The 24,516-nt window shown below is 38.3% G+C and overlaps 1 protein-coding gene across 1 annotated transcript, besides 1 other annotated feature; it reads left to right on the plus strand.

Annotated features, from left to right (window-relative positions):
* The first annotated feature begins 8,128 nt into the window (after positions 1–8,128).
* Positions 8,129–24,197, plus strand: AstC-R1 (Allatostatin C receptor 1). Its single transcript, NM_140783.2, has 4 exons — positions 8,129–8,575; positions 21,613–22,604; positions 22,669–22,716; positions 22,773–24,197. Exons 2-4 carry the CDS (start codon positions 21,711–21,713, stop codon positions 23,280–23,282), a joined length of 1,452 nt encoding a protein of 483 aa, NP_649040.2. The 5' UTR covers positions 8,129–8,575; positions 21,613–21,710; the 3' UTR covers positions 23,283–24,197.
* Positions 15,752–15,908: a mobile genetic element.
* Positions 24,198–24,516: the final 319 nt, after the last annotated feature.

Here is a 24,516-nt window from a genome sequence, read left to right on the forward strand (position 1 = left end):
TAGGATTACGCTTGCCAACCGCCAAGGAAAAGTTTTCCGGAATAAAATAAACTTTTGGCTGACAAATTATCGCGGGCACGGGTTGCAACTTGAACTCGAACTTCAGCTGGGGAAGTCGGCAGATAAACTAGTGTCCCACATGTGTAATGGTCCTGTCCGCCGAGTCTGGCTGCGGATTAGGTTAACTTATCCACAGGCAGCCAGTTATCGACAGACTGCCACCTCCATATGGCACGACTTCACTTGATCCTTGTTTGCACTTCGCACTCCGTTCACTTGCTCCTTTCGATTCTGTTCTGTTTCCTCTCAAACGGTTCTTGCACACTTTTATTGCAAATTGAATTTGCTGTGTCACGTCGTTGGCCGATTGGCAGATTTTTATTTCGAATATATTTCCATTTAATTATTAAAATGTTGTTTTTTATTTTGTTTATAGCCATTCATTTTTTATTTAAATTCTATTGCTATTCTATTCAGAAAACCAATGAGAGCTTTTTTAGGACAAGTGCCTCAAGCGCAGTTATTAATAAAATATTTAACACATAATTATCACGCCTTTAAACACAAACTAAAACACACTTTGGAACACCCTACTTTGAAAACTTGTATCAAGGAGGAAGTTTACACAGCTATGACTATTTTCGTGGCCATAAAATGCAGCTGCAACTTTTTGCAGTTTCCTTTTGGCCTGGGCTGCAACAAAGGACTTTCGGTGGCATTGTTATAAGTCGGCTCCTGGCATTGGTCAGCTCAGGACATTGCCCTTTTGGCATTTTAGAGCGGCGGTCTCTCAGTGACCCAGTGGGTCTACAAATATTCAACCTTTCCCGCCCCAACTAACCCAACCAAGTCAGCACATTGTTCGGTGGCCATATTGTGAAAGTGCGAGCAAGGATGTGTGTTCCACAGCCAGGACATCATTTGTCAATGTCGTCCGCGCCCATGGCGTTCCAAGCTCACGCAACCTCATATGCGCCCTCTCCATTGGACATCTCCATGCACAAGAAAAATTCATTCTATTTAATCATGATAATCATTTGGCTATTTAGTGAATATTTTATCTTATTAAAATTCAAATTTCCTGAAGGTTTTATAAATATATTTTGTGGGGCTACCATTACAATGCTATAACTTTAACGTCAGAGTGTTTTCACCATTCTAAGAATATCAGTTGCTTGTAATATTAGAAAAGTAGCAAACATTGAAATGTAGCAAATATGTATCTTACTTTGAAATCTTCGCAGGATCAACAAAAAAGGAAGAAGAAAAGGAACTTTAGTCGCCTACCATTGTGACCAATTTTCGAATATTAACAAAATATAATTTGGAGTGTAACCATTTTCGCATGTTTGGTCGCGTTATTTCAGGGAGCTTTAGTATTTCCCCTGCACTACCAGAAATTTACACACATCTGTTACCTGATGGCCTGTCGAGGCAAATGGGTAACTAGCGATGGGGAATCGCAGTATGCTGAGCATCGTTATTATTGTGGCGCACAGTTAGAGCTACTTTCCCCATCAGGTGGGCATAACTAACCGCCATTAACCTGTGTCATGCCCCTAATGAAAAGCCTTTGAACTTTGCTCTTCCCCATTGCGGTGCGATCAGGCATTCATTGCAGTCATTTGATTGACGCTGCTCTTCGCCATTTAATTGCCCGGGCATAGGTGGCTGCAATTGCGTTTCACATCCTGGAACTGCTCTTATTCTCATATAACATGTAAAACTATTACGAGATTAAATTCAACTTTTTTCATTACGTTTCAGAGAACTTTGATATCGTGTTGAATCGAAACTAGAATCAAAATATTTATTACCAATGTGTAAGACTATTACATAGTATGTTACTTTTAAAGTATCATCTGAAGCTAAGTGATTCTAAATGAGATCTTTATTATAGATTTAGCTGGAAGCTTGCCAGATTCGTTCATAGATTAATAATAAAATACATCTCCGAGAATAGCAAGAAGACTGTAAAATTATCTGAATAATTTAAGCACCTCCAGGCTGTTGACGGTTATGCACTCTATAAATTGCACCATAAAAGGGAATATATAAAGTGTAGCTCAGTCGCCGTCTCCAGTCTGCCCAGAAAACCGCAGCTGAAATGTCAGAAACAAATTCAGGCAAAACAGCCAAGCAAAGCGAAATATTTTTAATGGCCATAATTTGGTGGCAACGACTGAAACAGCCGCAAAAGCACAAAAGTCAAGCCTCAGCTGGCAAATGAACTAAGCACTGGCCATAAACCGCTCAATTATTGCGACTTGGAAAGGCCGCAGAAAGTCATTATCTAAAATATTTGACATGCGTCCAGTAAGCACTGCGGCCGGACTGCCACCCCTCGACCATTAGGAGCAATTAACCATTTTTATTTAGTCTGTTTTGTTTAACCATAAGGTATGGAAAAACCCAGACATAATTAAGTTCAGGGTTCAAAGATCTGTTCGTGATTTCCACACGCAATCCGAAAAGTATGCTAGGGAAAATGCGCAGAGGAAAAGCTTTTTTTATCAATGATATATGAGGCATAAGAATAGCATTTGCATTCGCCATAATCAGAATTTGCAGTAATCAGCTGCAGATGACAAATCCAACTCCAAAGCACTGCGACTCAAAAATTATGAAACGAAAACTTTCTTACCATGCATTCTATCTCGACGACAACTTTTGGAAATGAATTTTTTATGGCCCCGCAGGAGCAAAACTCCGCTCTCAAGCAGCTCATATCTGCTTGGCTTGGCACTTTTGCATCCCTGCAGTTTATGTCACATGCAGTCGGGGTTAGTCCTCCGGATAAGGGGGATCTCCTGACTTTGGGGCCAGTTGGAGTTGGAAAGTAGCAGCATCTTGACACGGTATTACATTAGCCAACTTTCCCGGCCAAGGGGAGGCATCAAGAGTGTTTGTTCTCTGGACAAGTGGCAGTAGATCGGAGATGCCTTCAAGCAGCGAAAGGTAAAATTGTGCATTAAGAACCACTTAAAATTGGACAGTGTAGCGTAAATCTATTAATATTATATATCTCCCCTCAGCAATACAACATACTAAGTCAAGAGAAATTTCCAACTGCAGAAATGGAAATTTTGAAATAAAAGCTTTAACACTAAATTGCATCTTTATAGTTTATAAAAGAGTACTAAAATCTTTACCATTTTAATTTTTGAACCCGAATAGGTAAAAAAACGCAGGCCATAAACGAGATCAAAAAGCTGATAGCAAATAAATCCCATCACTCTGCCAACTGGGACACCATTTAAAACAAAGACAAATTCGCACTTTCCCCAATGCATTCCCAAAATCTCCCCCCATCCACATTCACATTTCACTTTTGTGACATCTCTGGCGAAAAATGTGAAATAAAATAAATATTGACGGGCGAGTTGAGTTTTTGCAGCACAGTTCGGATTGGGTGATTTATGTGCCATGACTCATGGGCGAGTAAGTGTAACTGAAACTGAAGCCGGTCTAGATTTATGCGGTGCTATATAACTGACCAATCTGGCCGTCCGTCCAGCACAGCCCGACAATTCCCAGACACGATGGCAAACAACCAAGGAAAAATTGAAAACTTTTGTACGAAATGACATTCCCACGGAGTGGGACGCTGGGTGGTGCCCCATCTGACGGTGCAGAAAGTCAAGTGGAGTGGGCCAGCAAACATGCCAATATTCTGCAGGCACTTGGCACATATAATGTAAGGAAAGTGCTCTTGGGGACGTTGAACCCTTGTTAAAAAAGGGAAATGCATGCCCAACACTGCGAAAAATATATACAATAAAAATTTAATAAAAAAAATTGGCAGACACTCTAATTATAATAAATACATTCCACAGTCTTGTTTATATACATTATACATTATAATATTACATACATTATATTATATATTCACGTTCCTTTGAAATGCATTTTCTTATAAATTTAATAATATCAATTTTTAAATTGTTAGCACAGAAAGGTTGCAAAATTTAAACGGGTTTGCAGAAACAAATACTTCAGAAATATTTTATGTTTATATAATACTTTCATATGCCTCTCAAAATATTGTCATCAATGGGTTGATCCTGTGAGTAACTCTATTTATACATACTTTGGGCACATGAGAGTTGTAATTAAATTTAAAACGTGATATCGCCGTTTCTTGTTCCTATTTTAGTTTGAGCAATATTTTGTACAAATTGTATGCGCAATCACTGGACTTTTCTGCGACTGCAGTGGAGCTGACGAAATGCAAATGAGTGGGTGGCTGGGTGCTTTAGCCTGAGATTTGGCTCGCCTCGGTTTTACTTTTCGCCAGATACTCGCACTCAAATGCGAGTGCGGACTCGTATTTCGGTCACAAAATGCGTGGATGGGATGGGGGATTCACTTGTGCATGTCAATCACATTCTGACAGTCTGCTGCGGAGGCATATAGCAGCCGCCATATAGAGCACATTCGCACACACCTCCCCGGACCGCAGTCATCCAAATCCATTCACTCCTAGCCATCCATCCATCCATCCATCTATCCCAGCTACATCCATCCTCATCGGACTGCCAACGATGCGACGATGAGACAACATAGCCGCATTTGACTGACAGCCTAAAACGGTGGCAGTCCATAGTATCACAAAACAGAGCTATTTGCCCGTGTTTCTGGTAATTAAATACAGCAAAATTCTCAATTATTTATGGCTAATTAAATTTTATTCAGGTGGAATTAAATCTGAAATTTAAATCTTCACAGCGAAGGGGAAATTCAATTAAAATAATGACTCAATTATTAATTGACTTTATGGCACTCTAGAAATAGCCGCTAAACACCTACTAAATATGCGAAATACATATTTCATGGCAACGCTCATAAAAACGCGCCATTTCTGTCCAAACTATTAATTCATGTTTTGCGCGCAATTATTATTTCTAATGTGTGACATTTATTATACGCTGTGATCATTTGCATTAGACATAATTTGCACTGGCAAGAATGGGATAAATTTAATGGGGAAATAATTTCAAGTGTCAAGTGGATAGAAAAAAAAGGGGGGCGTTACTTCAAAGAACAAGAGCACTTGCACTATTAACGCAAACTATGTTATTCATGGAGGAGAAAATGTATGAAAAATATATTATTACCACAACAATTTTCCAATTAAAAGCCATATAAGCATCGTGTTTGGCCCACTTCATTTGCGTATACACAAAAGCTAAATTAGCTTAACAACACAGAATCGATATTAAACTAATTAATTAAGTTTTATCCCAGCAATATATCGCTTTAATGATTTCAATACCATTTAATTTGCATATTATTTTTGTGATACTGCTGAGCGCGTAAATCTACCAAAATCAACCATTTATCGTAATGGAGTTCTGAAATTACACCAAACTAATAGCTGCATAGGGAACTCTATTTATTTGCATACATCGGCCAACAGAGTTCATTAAAAATTCATTGGGGCTCGCGACTTTGCCAACTCACTTGAATATTTAGCCGAGCTTGTTGGAAATCAATTTCGGAAAATTGCTGGTATTTATATGGAAATTCAACGGTGCAGGAAAGTATAAGGGAAAAAATTAACAGAATTTATAAGAAAAGTTTGCCTGCTACCGAAAACTTTTTCACAACAAGAGCAACCACGAAAAGGTCCAGGGAATGGGTTTTAAAATGATAAACTGACCCTCATCGAGATTGTCGTCCTTATGCGTCTGCATTCCCAGACGCCACCGACAAAACCGCCCAAAACTTTCCCAGCCACGTCGTCTGTGTTTTGGCCAACTTAATTCAATCAAGCGAAAATTGCTTTAAAGTCGAAAATGATTTAATATTCTTGTGGGAGTGATTTCAAAGCAAACTTTAATGAGCTGATTCCTAGCAGCAGTAATTACTCTGGACAAGCAAAAATGCGTTCTTGAAATTCAATTATCTACATTAAGCTACATATTTTTGCGGCCAGTTGTCAAAGTGAGGCTGACAAATAAGCAAAAGCTGGTAATGAAATCTTTGAATGCCCTTGAGTAACAAAACAAATTTAAATACGTTAAGCGAAGACAATGCCATTCAGTACAATGTCCTAGATTATGGCTCATTTTATTGACTTTGACTGGTTGGCACTTTTGACGTCGTTGGCTTAATTTCAAATTTTCTTGTTTTCCGGACTTATATTCAAGACACAAATAAATTCTAACATGGCATGCTTAATAGTAATTTTTTTAAACCAGCCAAATTTATTTATTTACATTTTCATAGAACCTTCTGCAACATTTTACCGATAAAAACTATATTTTTTATAGTGTGCTTCGAGCGGTATTTAAAACATATAAACTTTTCACTGGTAGATAATTTAATTTAAAGTTTTGTGTACGACACAGAGGGGACTTTGCTATGGATAAAACTTTTTACGATTTGAGGAATGGTAAACAATAAACATCTCCCAATTTCGGTCGCATTTAAAGCACTTTTCAGTGCCAACGGAAAAGGATTAAAGCAAACTGTCGGAAATTCAACCAGAAGGATTAAAAGTTTTGCTCAAAAGGCCAAACTAAAGTTTGACTCCGAAGAACGTCGACAGTTGCCATATTTTCTGTGTCACTCTCTTTCCAAAGTTTCTTCTAGATATCCCCCAACTCTTACCATATGTTTGCCAGCTTTTTTTTCACTGTCATCTAACCAAGTCGAACTTTTTTCTAAACGAAAACATCAACTGGCTCCACATGGAAATTATTGCAGCAAATTTCTTTCCAAGTTGGGTGCGAACAAAAACGGAAAATTTCCTGTTCTTCTAATGACCAACAGAGCAAGGGAGATAACTCCGGGTTTGGGCCAGGTGGATAGTTTTCCAAGTGCACGGCAATTAGATTTCGACGCCTGGGGCTTCTTAAGTTGGAGCTCTGAGACGGTGGCAGTGCTGAGATATGATTTATTTACCCAAAAAATGTAGGAGGAAACTAAAGATTGGTATCTGAAACGCAATCACTTTCCAAACTTAATTTAAATATCTGATAAATTTGCAAACTAACTTTGTAAACTTTGGAAAAAATATGTATGAATGATTTATATCGAGTGTGATGTTTGGTAACGAGGCAAGAACATATTTTTAATGTTTTTAAGAATATATATATGATATAGCACAGTCTTGCTATATCATATCCTAAGTAAATTGTGAGAGCATGCATTTCTTGTCCTCCTTTCCATGTCATTACTGATTTCAATTATTGCAAACAACTGTATGCAAAATGCATGCAATTAAGGCTAGAATAATCAATCAGCAATCAAAGCCTTTCCGAATTCAAGCTAATACACGTACATTTGCAACTATAATTATAACATTGACTGTCCCAATACCGATATAATTTTAAATGCAGTGCCATACCTGAACTACGAAACAATTGTGCCGAAAATAATATGTTATGCAAACACATTTGTGTTATTGGAATTTGGTAAAAGTATAAATAACACATTACGTATACGGCCGGTAAGCCATCCCATAAACGATTTTGAACATTTTAATTATAAGGAATTATAAATCTGATAAAATAAGGGTATATGCTCGCTAATATATGTTAAATTTAGAGTAATTAAATTTAGGTCCAAAATAACTGGAAATAATTTTTATAACAGCATGATACCAAAGGAAGGTAAAACTTTTTAAAATTTCTTGTTTTAGCATGAGATAGATAACACATGGAAGTAGTTTTGATTAACCTATAGCGACAACACATCTCAATATTATACTTTGATAATCCTTGTTCTTATATCCTTCTAAATGGCACCAGTAGAATCAACAAGCACTTGCCCAAAATGGCAACAGAACTGCAAGCGCTAACATTCGACTGTTGTTGGCCAACGAAAGTGAGAGTTCGTATAAGAGAGAAAGTGTCGGCGGGAGAGTCTCCCTCACCGCGTGCTCTCCCGACCAACTGTTAATTGAGGAAAATTGCAGCTGGGAAAACGGCAGCAGACCGCAACACGCATCAGGCATCAGGCCAATCGGGCGACGAACCTGAAAGCCGAGCACCGAGCGCAATTGTGGATCCGAGCGACTCTGCAGTCGGAAAACTCGCATCGGAAAATTCGCATCGGAAAACTCGCATGCACCATAACAAAATTCGCCGGCAAATGCGGCGCGCAGTATGCAAAACAACACCGGAACGTGCAGTTCAGTCACTGTATCTGAATCTAAAATAATAATATAAAACCAAACTACGAGCAAACCCAGGGTAAAGTAAACAAAAACTTCGCCAGCGCCAAAGACCAAATTCGATGAACGTGCGCGAAAAACTCAAACCAAATAGGGTGAGAGTGGCGAAAAAGTTGGGCGGGTGATAGATAACCCCCGGGGGCTTTTCCTGCTGCCTGCATCCAATCCAAATTAGCGGCCAAAAACGCAAGGAAAATAAACAAATAATTTTACTACCAGCCGCCGTCGAATCACAAATAAATCCGACGTAGAGTGAAAAATAACATTAGCGTCGCAATCCGAGGAATTGCAGAAACGCTTGCCAAATATTTTGAAAACCCCGAAAAGTGCGTGGTGTGCCATTTTATCGGATTCGAAAGGATGAGTGGCTAGATGACACAATATATTCAAGTGGTAAGCAAAATGTGCCTCGAGGAGCATCGAACGGGTTGCCTTGTGTGCACATCTAAAACGATTGGGTGCTATCTATCTCCAATGTGATTAGAAATATGTATGTACTATATAGTAAATAAAAAATAAGCTCTCCTCATCTACATATAAATATAATCCTAATTCTAGTTTTTGAACTTAAATTAAATATAAATATAGTTTAACTTGAAGGGTTTGCAATACTTTCGCTCTGTGCTTGGGTTTTCCATTTTCAACGTTCAAATGTTTGTGTGCGTTGAAATTTATCAGATAACTGAAATTCTGTGCGAATAGCAATTTGTAACTGTTGAATGTCTTGCGTTGAGGGAAAGAGGTTGGTCTTCCTACGAGGCGATGGGATGGGTTGAGGAACGAGGATGCCCGATGATGTGGAAACTGAGAAGGGCTGACCATCGACGGCAGCCGCAGTAAACCAGAAAGGATTTTGGGGAAACGAAACAAAATTTGACAAATTAGGGAATGCTGGAATGGTCGTAAATGTTATTCAGAGAAGTGCTATGCTGAGAATAAATGCAGAAATTGTTACGGAGACATGTTGATTAATTCGTTATGTGAGATGTGCAGAATAAAAATGCCAATTTAAGAAAAGAAATGCCAAGGCCACAAGTAATTTTCTTAATAAATATCCTGCATACATATTAAAGTGCAGCAGAAATTATTTGTTATTGGCTCATTACTCCTAGGGGTGTGGAATTTTGTAAACTTGATTTAATTGTAAGTAATTCCCATTTTATTATGAGAAAGTTAACCAAGTGGTTCAGAACCAAAGCTATGAGCTACTTACAATTTTTATAGAAGCCCTCTATGTTGTTCAGCTATGAAACTCAAGTTCCTTTAGCCTCCGTAGTTCCCCCTTCACACCAGATAACCCGGCGAATGAGCTCATCCAGCTAAGTAAAGTCCACTAAAACCGAACACCCCCTCCCCGCAAGACCAACTAAAAGGCACAAGGAGGCGGAGATAGCCACTGCCACCCCATGACCATAAAGCCCAATCAAAAGGCCGTTGCACTCGCTGACTAACGGACTAACTGAGTGAATGACGTGCCCTGGCCCAATCCTTCAGTCAATCGGTTTGATGGCCTGAGTCCGAATGTGGAGCTAGAAGCAGCACGGGAAGACAACGCAAACAGCAGGCGAAAGTGAAGGAGCAAGTCACGGAGGAGGAGCAAACGAAGCGTTTCAGCAGCTGCTGCTGCGACTCTGCAACTCGGGGCGTGTAATTTGTCAGACAGATTTCTTTTAGCGCCAGGACACAACCCCTCCCATCCAATCCAATCCAATGCTTCCTACACACCCACACTCAGCAATTGCCCACCCACAAAAAATACCGCCCACGTCATTGCAACAAAACTGCTTCCTTCCTGACTTTTTTGGCCATGCTCTTTGAAACTGAACTGGGCGTCCGACGAGGCTGGGATTGCTCTTACAAATCAGATATTCCCTTTAATTATATAATTTACAAATCTTTGTTCGTGAGTTTATACATTACATACATAAAATCGGAAGTGTTTTAATTTGCTTTTACTTTTGCATTTAAAAATGAATTATAATCAAGTTGATATAGTATGCAATTTTTTAGCTTGAAACTATAAATTGTACACTTTTAAATCCGTTTTATTTTATAATTTTAAATCAAGGATCTTAACAGAATAGACATTAAAAATTGTAGTCTTTCATTATAGGTTTGCACCATTGGTGACATATTTTGTCAATGTTTCTGATACCAAGTAGCATTTGGCAAAAATGTGGTTAAGATAAGAAAAAATGTATAAAACACCCCGGACTTTTATTAAAACCCATTGAATAAGTGAAAATGGGAACAGTCTGTGCAAAGGTATTGAAAAAGGAAGGGAAAGGAACGAGCCAGACATTGACATTTCAGTGCAAATGAAGTGATAAAACGTAAAGGCAAAGCGGCGTCAGCTAGAAAATTGCCAAAGTGGGTAAAGGAAGTGTAGGGAAAAGTGTGGAAGAGAGAGACAGACATAGTTGGGGAGAAAGAGACGGACGACTGAGCTAGATAGAGAGGGCCTGGCAGACAAAGCGCGTCGAAAATGCGTCTAATTTGATGGAAGCGATGCATGCCTTAACCTTTCGTCGGCGTCAGGCAAACAGACAGCAGCAACAACGAACACAACGATGACAGGCACCAAATGATAGCATTTCCTCCCAACTCAAAGGATCCGACTTAGCCAAGAACAAGGACACTGGCAAGGGAAAGGGAAGGGGAAAGAGTAGGAGAAGGGACCAGCCAACTGGGAGAGGATGAGCACCGGATTCAAATGGCGGAACAAGTGCCAGAGATGCTGATGTGGCGCCTCCTCAGCTGCTGACAACAAATTGATGGCCAAGGATGCACAGAAATTCCTCGGAAATTAGTCAACGCACAAGGGATTCCCACAAACTTCACTTAAAGGGGAAACCGTTCTGAAATATTAGACCGTTGTTAATATCCCAATCCTTCATGCTTTCCCAAAACAAAATTCACTTTCTTTCCTTAATCAGAACGAAAAAATATCCAAAAAAGTCCCTCAAAAATACAAATTTAGATTTAGTCTTTATTTTATCATATCACAAACAAATAAAATCTCAAATATTTAAATATTTAAATTTAATCGTAAAAATGATTCAATATTGAGCAAAATATATAAATTTACACACTATAGTACTTTTAAAATGGGTTTTCAAAATTCTGATGCATTTCATTTACATATAACAAAAAATATATTATATTTTATCGGAATTCCCTTCTGAAAAGTGCGTAAAACTTTTCCATCACATTTTCCAAATAATTAATTAAGTGGCACAAACCAGTGTTTCCGCTAGAATCAGCCCCTGGGTTAAAGTTTTCTGCTGCTAATTAGAGAATTTTCAATAATTATGCATCATAATTGACAATTCAGTTTTTCACTACTCATCACTTGCGGACGGATGGGTCTTTCCAGCACCGTCAACTTTGAACTTTTTCTGCTGCACCAGACGACAGAAAACGAACAAAACTTTTGCAATTAATTACGGACAAGACCCCTAAACTAAGAAGGGGTTAGATCGGGCGGTGGGTTACGTTCAACTTATCCCATAGAAAATACAAAAATTAAATAATAATAATGAACGGGATAGGAGGAGCTCTGTATTAGAGAGATCTGCTGCAATTAGAATTTTTTTTTTTAGAACTAAAAAGGAAATGGAAATGCATTCAAAGGGGTTAAAGGGATGGGTAGCATATCATATTCAACTGTAATGACTCTCTCCCCTCCCGACTGCAATGGCCTACTAAAAGAGAATTAATGAGAATGGGCGCAGAGGGAGGGCGGCTCTATCCAAACATCCACATCATGATTGACGAGTTAATGTGGACTTAGTTAGGGTTCCATCTGGGCCAACTGATGGCGAAACTGTCAATTAATGCGAGCTGCCAGTGGCTGATGATGGGATGTACGAGTATAGGAATATGGCGATGAATTCAGTCTGAACAGTTGGAAGCTTGGAAGAGTAATGCCAACTATTGTGATGAGCTAATATAATTGAAATATAGAGTTCCGAAAATATAAATTCTACATTTCAAGGTATGTCATTTTAAAAACTGACTGTTGAAAGAATAAAATAAGATCCAGCAGATATTACGAAACCTTTGTTCAAGAAATGTTGATACTTTCCAGTTTTAAAGCCAAAATTCATAAGTTTATGAATATAAATAACGATCCTTTACAAATATATTAATTTTTTAATTTTAAAGATATTTTTTTGTGAATTAAATATAACAAACCTGTAAATTTAAGGCGCTGCTTAAAGCAAATAATAAAGAACACGAATCCTTCGCCGTAGAGAAAAAATGAGAAAGTGAAGGAGCAAAGTTTTGCATCAGAATGTTGGCACTTTGCGTCCATCAGCAGCTTTCACCACAGGAATTTGCAGCACTTTTACCGTTCTCCTTCTGGCTATCGGAAAATGTGCTGCGCATGTGCAACGCAAGTCTGCGGAAAAGTAATAACAGCGGAACCTGCCCGTCTTCATTAAAGGTGCAACTTTTCAGGGCGCAATATTGCAAGCGTTTTCCCGACGGGCCCCCCAAGTTTTGGCCCCGCCAAGAGTCAGACCATGATTAATGTTCAAATTAAACAAGGCCGCCCTGACTTTAATGACGACAAAAGAGCAGCCACAATAACAATGCCACCAGCGGCAGGAAAACACAACTAAAACAAAAGTGTTAGTCACACCCGAAACAAAAACAACAATGCCGTTCGGTAGATAATGATGGCAAGTTTATACAAAAAATGATTAGTCTGGGGGCTCACTCAATGTCGCAGCTGGGGCATAAAGTTATCAAACTCTGGGTCATATACAATAACAATGTTGTTATAGTCGACTTGGTTATTAATGCAATGGGAAAAAGAATTAGTTGCAAAATTAAGACGAAACAAGAAATACAATACGTTGCACCAATACATTTCTTAACTCAAACAATGAACTAGCAAAAATAAATTCATTAAATTCAAATGAAACTTCTAATAGCTAGCCAAAACCAACTTTGGTTACTGCGCTTTTCACCGCCAAGTCACCAAATCAATCAATGTCCTGTTAACCCCTGAATTAGACAACAAATTTGTTGGAGTTTTCACTTCATTTGTGAAATCATTTTGCATGAAAGTCAGCAGCGATCGATTTCGTTACGCATCCGATTCGATTTCGCAATTCAATTAGCGGCCCTAATGGCAATGACGAAATGAATGATTGCCCAATTGACACCAGCCAGCAGTTCATCCCACCAGCCGACCCCAATCAATATCTGGCCTTATTGATTGGATTTCCACACAAAGCTGATATGATAGAAAACTCAATGACGTCGATGCTAGCATAATCGGGAATATAATTAATAAAGAGCATGATTTAGTGTTAATTGGGAAGTGGACGCAGTGGGGCAGATATAGAAAATGTACACATTATCCGAGGACTTCTCTAGGTCACAAAATTCCACACCCCCTGCCAAAGCAAAATTGTTATAAAGCAATCAATTGAAATTGGCAAAAGTTCATAATTTTTATTATTTTCATGGCTTCTGGTTAATTGAACTCATAAAATTGAGAATCAACAACAGAAACGGCAATTCGGTTGGCCGTGGCTACGAAAAAAGAGCATTGCAAACACTTCAACGAGCAAAAGGCCAGAAGAATTTTGAGCAAACCGGCCGAAAAGGAAAGACGGCAGCAAAAATAACAAGAAAATCAACCAGAACCAGATACACGAAAATGCAGAGCTGGCAACTTTTGTAAACAAAATGAAAAACATGAAGAGCTCTGAAGGCGAACGAAATTTGTTAAAGCGATTCTAAAATTCTGCTTTAAATATATGCAGTCAATTCAGTTTTAAGCAGATCATAAAATTCTATCAAAACTTTTCGTAGAAAATTGTAACGTATAACAGATTTTAGTTTGAGATTTTTCCTAAAATGGAATAAATACAAGGGATTATTGACCATGTGCATAGAAAATGTTGAAGGCAGAATGACACAGTAGCTGGAAAAACAAAAACAATTAGAATTCAAATAAACAGTAAAGAAAACTACAATTAATTGGCTATTCAAGTTGCTAATTGCACATCGAATAGAGCCGATGGAATCTGTAACAACACGTTTGGGTCAATTGGCCATTTTGCCCCTTTGCAATTTGCTCGATTTGTTTTTCTTTTCAAAACAGATTTTCCCATTTTCTCCGATTTCTTTCGGACGATTTATTTATTTATTTTTATCGTTGGTCAGCGAGTTGTCGGCAATCAACACGTCGGGCACATCAAAAGTGCCAAGTGCCTGGAGAAATCCCTTCGAGCTTGGCTTTTCTTTTTCCCGGTCCCTGGGAAATCGCTCCATCCCCATTGATATTATTTACCTAGGTAATGGCATTTGCTGATGATGACATCGCTGTTTGTATGATTAAATGAACGAAGAACTTCGATTGAAGTCAAAGGTCGCCATCGAGTGCAAAGCAAATAGCCTAGAAAGAGAGTCGTATAAGTCGTAACAGGGCGTATGAATGATGCTGGTTGATTGGGTTAGATAGCGGTGGAAACGCATCAATAAAAGGCTAACACCGTCATAGTGGAAATCACAAGAAAAAATTTTAAAAAAGTTCTTAATTTCTTATACTTAATTGAAATCTTTTTTGATCTTCTTATTTTGTTTTTAGTGTAAGTAATAATTTTCGAAATATTTTTTCTGCTTAGGAATAGCATTTTTCTAAACATACCATGAACATATTTTATCCAAACCACACCTACCGCAATACCATGGCTACAGGCCACGAAAAGGCGTTTATATTTTACACTAAATAATGCCCATTTGGGCCCGCGCCATTGGCAGCATAGGATTTTCGATTGCCGCCCAATTAGTGAAAATCCTGCATGTCTGCGTTGCATTGCATAGATTCGTTAGCTCACAACATATGCAACATACATAGTCCGCCGAGTCACCCAAACAGCCCCCTAAATACAGCTCAATTATTGTCAATGGTCTCTTCAGAATTATGTTAAATTTGCACGCGGAACTATCGATGCATCCCCATGCGAACACATTGGTAATGTGCCGACAAACAATAAACACATCGAATCATATGGGGGGTTTCCGTATTTTGGTGCTAATTTATGCAAATTGCTGAGTATGTTTTGGGAGGAACTCGGCACAAATTGCACATAGGGTGGCTGCGGGAGTGTTAGGCGCTCTAAGCCATTCAATAAGGTCTGAACATTAACCAAATTGTTTGCCGGCTCTCCGGCAAATTGGATTATCGAAAGGATTACACTCGCAGCTAGCAAACCCCATATTTGATAAACCGATTTTCGCTTAAATTGTCCTTTCTTATGCGATTTACAACGTGGCCCACATTCGAGGGAAATTTAGACGACTTAAGACTAAACCTCTTACCGAAAGAGTGTCCATGGAAATGAAAAAGGAAGCGAAACGAATTAATTTTTTTTTTACAATTTGTCTAAGAAGCATAAGGGTAATGTGTGAAACTCATCCTGCAGCTAGAGGAAATTAAATTGGGACTTTAAAAACGAGCGATTATAAGATTATTTAATGTTTTGAATTTATTATGGGAATTTGTTAATAAAGCGAATACAATGTTCTGAAGTCGCTATAAATCGATAGCTTTATTAGTTCCTGAGATCAATGAGTTTATACGGACAGATGGACGGAAACTCGGGCATGGAAATATCAGATTAGCTATTTATCCTGATCAAGAAATATGTACTTTACGAAACGCTTCCTTCTTCCTGCTAAATACTTTTTAAAGAATCTAGTATACCCTTTTACTCTATTCTGGTCACAAGTTATAATTTTAATCTTTCGAAGTGTAGATTTAGGATTTTTTTTATTGAAAAAAGATTTTAAAGATTTTTAATATATAGAAATTGCGTTGGCACATTCCATTGTTACACATCATCATTATGTGGAGTAACTCGCACATTGAAATGATACTGTTATTTCCCGAATATAAATGCAGTAATCTTAGATTAATTTCTAAAGTTGCTAACAAACGGCGTGTAATCCCGCAAATATTTTCTAAACATGTCCCCGGACTTTTAAAGTCCACTCCACCCCCTTTTTCCACCACTCCCATATCCAGTGACAAATCAGTTAAAACATTTAGCATGCAATTGACAAACATTTTTCAAAGCTCCATTGAATCGAATGAAAAAATTGCGTTGAAAAGTTCGAAACGAAAAAAGTAGAACCGTGGCTGCGGCTAAACAATGAACAGAGCAACGTGGAATGAGAAACAGAGTGGAAAAGCGCTGGTAGATTTCAGTTTTTGGCAAGCCGCCTGCCGTTGAGGCCATAAAAACCAAAGGCAACAGGGGCGGCAGAAGCAGCATAGAACAACAACAGGGAGCCACATCAAAGGGAACGCAAACTAGAAGGGTATACCACCTGACTTTTCCCCCATGTAAAGGTGCAAATATGTGTACTAAAGGCCAAACAGTGTTGCCTTTCATCCTCCGTGCCTGACAAATGAAGGGAATAGAGCAAATAGAGTGTCCTGGAGGACCGTGCTTGCCATAAATATAAAGAAACCCAATGGAGCATTCCAAAGGATAGCCACACCATGAGGCTGGGTGCCATTATTTCCCTAGATGGGTTTACAATAGACACCCAGCATAATTGAGTCGGGCCAACGTGTGAGCAACATTCCACCGCATTCAGGTGGTTTTCACTCCGGGTCCAAAATGTTACTGCACTCGAAGGTCAACTAACCGCAAACGAATAAACTCCAGAGCCTCATTTGGGAGACTTTTTAGCATCACTTAAATATTTGTATTATTGCCACAAATGAATAATTTTATATAGGAGCAAAACTGAAGCTTAGTTAAAATTCATAAGTTATCTTCCGGTGAAGATCCGGTGAAGTGAATTCCGGTGTTTGTTTTAATTAAAATTGTTATAAAAAATATTGCGATCAGGACACACAGCTTTGCTGGTTTCAAAAATGTAACAAAGGGTGATTATACCGCATTTTGTTTTGTTTTCTAGTGAGTGCTACTCAAACCAAAACCAACAGGTACAACAAAATGGAAAAGCTTCAAAAACATAAGCCCATGGGATTATAATTGCACTAGTTGTTGTCGTCGGTTTCCGGGGGCTGTTTGTTGTTGCTTTCAGTTTCGTGTTTGTTATGCAACACTTGTTTCAGTGTGTTTCGCATCGGGCCCAAAGGTCAGCTGAGTGGCAACCTGTGGCCAAAAAAGCCAAAAATGTGTCCCAAAGATTAAGTGCGCCGCCACCGAAATCCGAGTTAAATTGTAAGTGAGCTGGGTGGACTTTAGTGGCTGCTGAGGTGAGTGAGTTTTGTTTATGTTGCACTTTATGCTCATTGCTGCCTCCATAAACAAAGGCAGCCATCCGAAGCAAAGCGAAGCCATTGCCTAGGCAGGACCAATCCGAAAACAAGGACCTCTGCCCACCCCAAGTGCACTTGACACATGGCAGTGCCAAGTGTATATGTGTGGGTGAGGCTTTCAGGCTGCGAGTATGTTTGGTTTGTGCTGTGTACACATGCAAATTTGCTAGTCATATTTGCATACATACACATGCAGGCCTGAGCGCGTACACTGAGCAAAAAAGCTAAGGAAATGAGAACAAAGAAAATAAGGGGCGCTTTGTTGAATTATTACTAATTAAAAGTGACTAATGAGTTCAAACATGTTATTTACGTATATTATTGTGAATTTTACATAAGTCAAATTTAATTCGCAAAAAATTGGTTTTTAAAACTTTATGCAGTACTAACGCATTGCTCATACGCCCCGTTAGCTGAGCTTTAATTTTATCAAACGAAGATTTTTTGATAATTTATTTATTAAGCATTAAGTATTGCTTTTGTTTTGATACCTGAAGGCATAAATTTGAAAATTTACACAGTCTTACCGCATTGCTCATACGCCCCGTGAATTGTGCTATAATTTTATGAAACGTAGATTTTCTGATTTTTGATTTTTTTTTTTCAGTGCAAACATGTGTTTTGACCTAGCTTGTATGCATGTTGTACTTGGTGTTTATCCCAAAAATTATGCTCTTCGCATGCCTCTCGGTCATCCTTTTTCCTGCACCCCCTGCCATTTCCCCCTCTCATTCTGCCATGCCGACGCCCATGAATTACTTGGTATGCGTTTGTTGGGGCTGCTTGAACCCAAGTGAGCGGCTAAACATTTGGCAAGCTGTTGGCTGCCATGCGAGTCCTTCTTCCTGACATATCCTTTACCGCTTTCCTCGTAACCATATATATTGTGCCAGGCCTTGTTTGGTCTGCTCTGTGGCAACATAATCCAAACACATGAACACCCGCCACATTTGCCAATTCTCAGCGGCTGCGGCTGCGGCTTTTGTAAACTTTTGATAAAGTTTTAATTAATTAAGAGCACTTTGGATGGCAAACGGCTCTGTTTCTGGGAATTAGGTGAAGCGCTGAGTATTTGGTGTCCCATTTAAGGACCAATAAGTGGAAAACGTTGTAGTTGCAAAATAGTTGTAAATCTTCTTTCAGTTTTGCGGATTATAAAATAATTTGTATCATACTTTGACAATATGGCGAAAGAAAAAAGATAATAAACTTTAATATCTGTTTAATATCTCAAAAGGGTTGAAAATCTACACAGATTTTCGACAACGAAATTTAACAGATTTTTATTATGAACGCTGAACTTTCTACACATCAAACTTTAAATTGACCGCCTGTTTTGCATTTTACGATCGAACTTCCTCACCAAATAAGCTCTCTAAGCTAAAATATCTGATTTTTATAACCTGTTGTCACATCGTCAATGGTCTCAACGAAAAGCTGTGGAGGAAATGCATTTGGGACCCTTGCCTTGAGGGTCCCATAAAATGCATAAATTTTTAATAAATGCCCCAGCGCACACAGGACACAAACAAGAGCTCAGACTTAAAGTCCCAGGGATACAGAGAAATGAAGAAAGTGAGGGAAGGCAGACAAATGTGGTCAAGGGACCGATGAGCAGATGATGGTTTCGTCACCTTCCTTTGTGTGTCACACACCCGCAAGCTTATAAGAGACCTCAGCATTAAGCTACTTTCTACACTATAAAAATAAAGTGAAAGTCAAATCAAATAAAATGGAGCACGAAATATTAAGTTCAAAAAAATTTTTCATTATTTGCAGTCAAAATGAATCAGTCAAAATCTTATTTATATAACAAACGCAAAATGAGAAATAATAATTTTCAAATTTATCGAGGTCAAGCTAGTGCACTTATGAACAAAAAACTTATACGTTTATATTACATACTAACTATATATACTATATATTATATACTTATTTGTACATATATGAAAAGTACTTTTAGAAAATGTAAATGGGGAATTATTGAAGTACACCGCATCATTTTTCCCACATCACTTATGTATATTTGGACTCACACTCTCCTAAGAGTCTCCTAGTACAAAAGAAAGTCAGCAGCTTTCCTTGAAATTCTCTTATCTGCCTGCCGGCGGCTGTCATCAAGTGAATTGCAGGCACACAATTGCAGCGCATGTGGCTGGCCCACATGCCCCTTCGGGGGGCACTTGCAACCCAGGCAATCTTGCGATTTGCGCCTCCCCAATGCGGTTTACCGATAACAGTTGCACTTACACCGACAATAAAAAGCAGACGGCAGCAACAGCACAAATAAATGTCGAACAACAATTTAGAAGTCAACGATGATGATGGCGTCGCTTCGGGGTTGTCGGGGAATTTGCACCTGTCGTTCGGTTGGGATTTAATTCCGTGAACAAACAAACAAGGCCAGGTGACGCTGAAAACAATTTGTAGTATTAGGAAAACCAACTATTAGATATTAAAAGTATGATGTAGGCTAGAAGGCTGTAAACTTATAAAATAATAAACAAATTAATTATTTGTATACTTTCAATTTATATTTAAATCAGCTAAAACGTTTTAATTTTCTTTTTTTTCTGGTTTTGGTTACGCACATTTTCGTCAATTATAACTTTAATTGTGTGCATTATTGAAATCCTTCCCACTTGAGCTCCACAGCATTCAACCATTTTTGTTTAATGGACCATGACGAATTTCTCTTATGATTTGTGGCACGCAGATATTCTTAAAAATTATGTGTGACTGATAACAGTTGGGATAACGAACCAATACCTTTGAGCAATTAATTAAAATCATGTTATATTTATTAAGGATTATAAAAGGTGCAAGATAGTCAATCGTTGCACATAAAATTGCATTTGCAATTGATGAAAATTAAGTTAAATAAATTGAATTACCAAGAACAAGTTGATTTTATTTGAGGTTTATTAAAGCGCACATAAATAAATATGCAATGTATGCTCCTTAAATGTTCAATTATAATACATGTAATTAGTCATATTGATTTTACAATGTTAGTTGAACAAAGTGTCATGTACTTCATATATCAATATTTCTAAATTTGACGTTTCATTGCCCACAGTGAATGGAACTTATACATTTCACCCTGGGATTAGTTTTCAAAGTTATGCCAGCTTTGCAGAAGCCAAATTTTGATTTATAGCTTCGAAATAAACTGACTTATACGCACAGCGATTTTAATTTGGCTTAACAAATTCGAGGACATTCTGGCGAAAGTTAATTTAAACAATAACCCCCACATGTGTTTTGGCTCAGTCAACAATATTTGATGTGCATGGAATGCACAAACAAATCGGCTTAAATTTCAATCTCCTAATACAAAACCATGGGGATCTGTATAGCTGGAGTTTTCCGACTTCCGAGAAGACAAATATTTTCACCTGATATTTGCATAAATGCTGCCCAGCTTTTCCTTACGCCTAATTTATTTACAGAAAGTGTCGAGTTAGGTCAGAATATAAAAAAGTTCTTGTTTCTTGTTTGTTGGACGTGTCAAGCTGTGAGCAATTTAATTTAAATATAAATGTTAATTTCCTTCGCCTTACAAACCAAATTTGTGGTAACTCACTTTTCAAAAGCAGGAAACAGACGATTTATTTCATACGTCGTATTTTTAAAGGTTTGTTTTTCTACAAGTTGTTCAGGAAAGTTTTCAATTTTCGAGGGGATTTCTCAGAAAGTCAGTAAAAGTTGTAGTAAAGTTGCAAAAGAATCTGTATGTGAAGTGGCATTACGAATGGGGTACATACGATTCAAAGATGTTAAGACAGCAAATAAAATTGACTGCCACTTAAAAGTAAACTCATAATATATTAAAAATATACACTATGCATTAAAGAGCTGCAATCTAGTTATATTAAAATATCTTATAAAACTTGTAGACTTAACTTAATTCCATTTGAATACTTATCACCAATTGTTACAGTACATTTTAAACTTACGTTGGAATAAAAAATATTGACTAGACTAGTGAAGGTTTTAGGTTTTTTTCTTTAATAGCACCACAGTATTTCAATTAGTAACTAATCAAGTTTGGCCAAAACAACTGTGTCTGAAAATATTTCACGTAATAACAAAATGTATTTTGCAGCAACGCCAAAATGCAAGAACAAAACGAGCGGGGAGCAACAACGCGTAAAACCTATTTAAAATAATTAAATTTGAACTGGACAGCGCTTAGGTGGAAATATGTTTACGTGGCTGATGATGGATGTCCTCCAGTTTGTGAAAGGGGAAATGACAGCCGATTCAGAGGCAAATGCCACAAATTGGTATAACACGAACGAGAGCTTATATACCACGGAACTGAACCATAGATGGATTAGTGGTAGTTCCACAATTCAGCCAGAGGAGTCCCTTTATGGCACTGATTTGCCCACCTATCAACATTGCATAGCCACGCGGAATTCCTTTGCTGACTTGTTCACTGTGGTGCTCTACGGATTTGTGTGCATTATCGGATTATTTGGCAACACCCTGGTGATCTACGTGGTGTTGCGCTTTTCCAAAATGCAAACGGTCACGAATATATATATCCTGAATCTGGCGGTGGCAGACGAGTGCTTCCTGATTGGAATACCCTTTCTGCTGTACACAATGCGAATTTGCAGCTGGCGATTCGGGGAGTTTATGTGCAAAGCCTACATGGTGAGCACATCCATCACCTCCTTCACCTCGTCGATTTTTCTGCTCATCATGTCCGCGGATCGATATATAGCGGTATGCCACCCGATTTCCTCGCCACGATATCGAACTCTGCATATTGCCAAAGTGGTCTCAGCGATTGCCTGGTCAACTTCAGCGGTCCTCATGCTGCCCGTGATCCTTTATGCCAGCACTGTGGAGCAGGAGGATGGCATCAATTACTCGTGCAACATAATGTGGCCAGATGCGTACAAGAAGCATTCGGGCACCACCTTCATACTGTACACATTTTTCCTAGGATTCGCCACACCGCTGTGCTTTATCCTGAGTTTCTACTACTTGGTTATAAGGAAACTGCGATCGGTGGGTCCCAAACCAGGAACGAAGTCCAAGGAGAAGAGGCGGGCTCACAGGAAGGTCACTCGACTGGTACTGACGGTAATAATGCCGAAATAATCAGTTCAATTCATTTGTAGATTCCCACCTTCTTTTCAATCCGCAGGTGATAAGTGTATACATTCTATGTTGGCTCCCTCACTGGATTTCTCAGGTAATTAATTATAAAGTATATTCGATTTTTTATTTACACACCACTGGATCTCCAAGGTGGCCCTGATTCACTCGAATCCCGCGCAAAGGGACCTCTCCCGACTGGAAATACTCATTTTCCTACTTCTGGGGGCACTGGTTTACTCGAATTCGGCGGTGAATCCCATACTTTATGCCTTCCTAAGTGAGAACTTCCGGAAGAGCTTCTTCAAGGCCTTTACCTGTATGAATAAGCAGGATATCAACGCTCAACTCCAGCTGGAGCCCAGTGTTTTCACCAAACAGGGCAGTAAAAAGAGGGGTGGCTCCAAGCGCCTGTTGACCAGCAATCCGCAGATTCCTCCACTGCTGCCACTGAATGCGGGTAACAACAATTCATCGACCACCACATCCTCGACCACGACAGCGGAAAAGACCGGAACCACGGGGACACAGAAATCATGCAATTCCAATGGCAAAGTGACAGCTCCGCCGGAGAATTTGATTATATGTTTGAGCGAGCAGCAGGAGGCATTTTGCACCACCGCGAGAAGAGGATCGGGCGCAGTGCAGCAGACAGATTTGTAACCCAGTTTAAGTAGGAATTTCCTTTAAATAAGCCAATATTATAGTATGCATTTAAATGATTTTATAATCCTTTCTTATCCAAATATGAATGAAGAACTTAAGACTAAGCAGTATTAATATGTGTCTACGTAATAAAAACCGAGATCAGAATTAAAATTCAAAGATTTGAAAATGAGTCTGTACAACCGCACATCGATATGTTAGCAATATATTTAACTGAAGGGGGCTGAAATGGATTACATTTTCTTATTGCCTTGACAGCTAATAACATATTAATAATTAATATAAACTGTACAACCCACAATTTGAATAAATATTTTACTGCCAATATACCCTCTTAAATAAAATATACGTAAATCCCCATCCTTTTACTAAGTAAATAAAGATATATAATAATATCGGAATCTTAAGATCCAATCTTTTTCTTAGTGCTTACCTAAAATAAAATGGTTGCTTCTCCCGTAGATTAATAAACCAATTAAATAACTAAGCTGATTTATGCAATTAAAATCGCAAAAGTCGGATTTGTATAAAATAAGCATCTTAGCCAGAGGTAAGACAGCCAGCCAAGACGCCCGTAAAATGTGAAATAAAATACTTTTCTGCGAGGAAAGGCGCAGGATGCATCCAGTTGGGTCAGAGCCACCATAAAAGTCCGCGGAAAAGTCAGCCTCCTGAGATTTAATTGAATATGTAGTAAGCTAAAGTAGAGACTATTTTAAATTATAATTGTAAATATATGAGAATCTTTCCCAAAAAAAAAGGATTATAAAAACAAAAACTGATGAAATCTGTTTGTTTGACAAACAGTATTTCATGGAATAAGCTGAAAATTCTGTAATCTATGCTAAGTATTTTAATAATACAGATATGGTAAATGTGCTTCAAAAATAGTCAATAAAGCAAACTTTGTATAAAAAATTTGTATGTGTATTTAAATGTCGTGGGATTAGAGATTAATGGAATAACTGAGTATAAGAACTGAAAGTTATACAAATTTTATTTCCAAAAGGAGGTTTAGAAAGTTCGAAAATTTTAAACAAATCTATTAACCAGATAGTAAGCTATCTTTGGCAAGGCAAAGCTTATATGCTTTTGCAGTAAAAAAAACGTAGTAAGACCAAAAAATTAGAATAGTTTTCAACAGATTTGGCGGCTCGTGGGTGGAAATGGAAATAAAATAATAAAATGGAAAAAATCGAAAATATGTTTCGCAATCTTCTTAATAAAACTG

This window comes from Drosophila melanogaster, chromosome 3L (assembly GCF_000001215.4).
Source record: "Drosophila melanogaster chromosome 3L".
In the NCBI taxonomy this organism is placed as follows: Eukaryota; Metazoa; Arthropoda; class Insecta; order Diptera; family Drosophilidae; genus Drosophila; species Drosophila melanogaster.

Excerpts from the sequence above, each read along its gene's own strand:
- AstC-R1 (NM_140783.2), top strand. The coding sequence starts at position 21,711 with ATGTTTACGTGGCTGATGATGGATGTCCTCCAGTTTGTGAAAGGGGAA. Across the intron at positions 22,605-22,668 it reads TCACTCGACTGGTACTGACG|GTGATAAGTGTATACATTCT; the intron begins GTAATAATGCCG and ends TTCAATCCGCAG. Across the intron at positions 22,717-22,772 it reads TCCCTCACTGGATTTCTCAG|GTGGCCCTGATTCACTCGAA; the intron begins GTAATTAATTAT and ends TGGATCTCCAAG.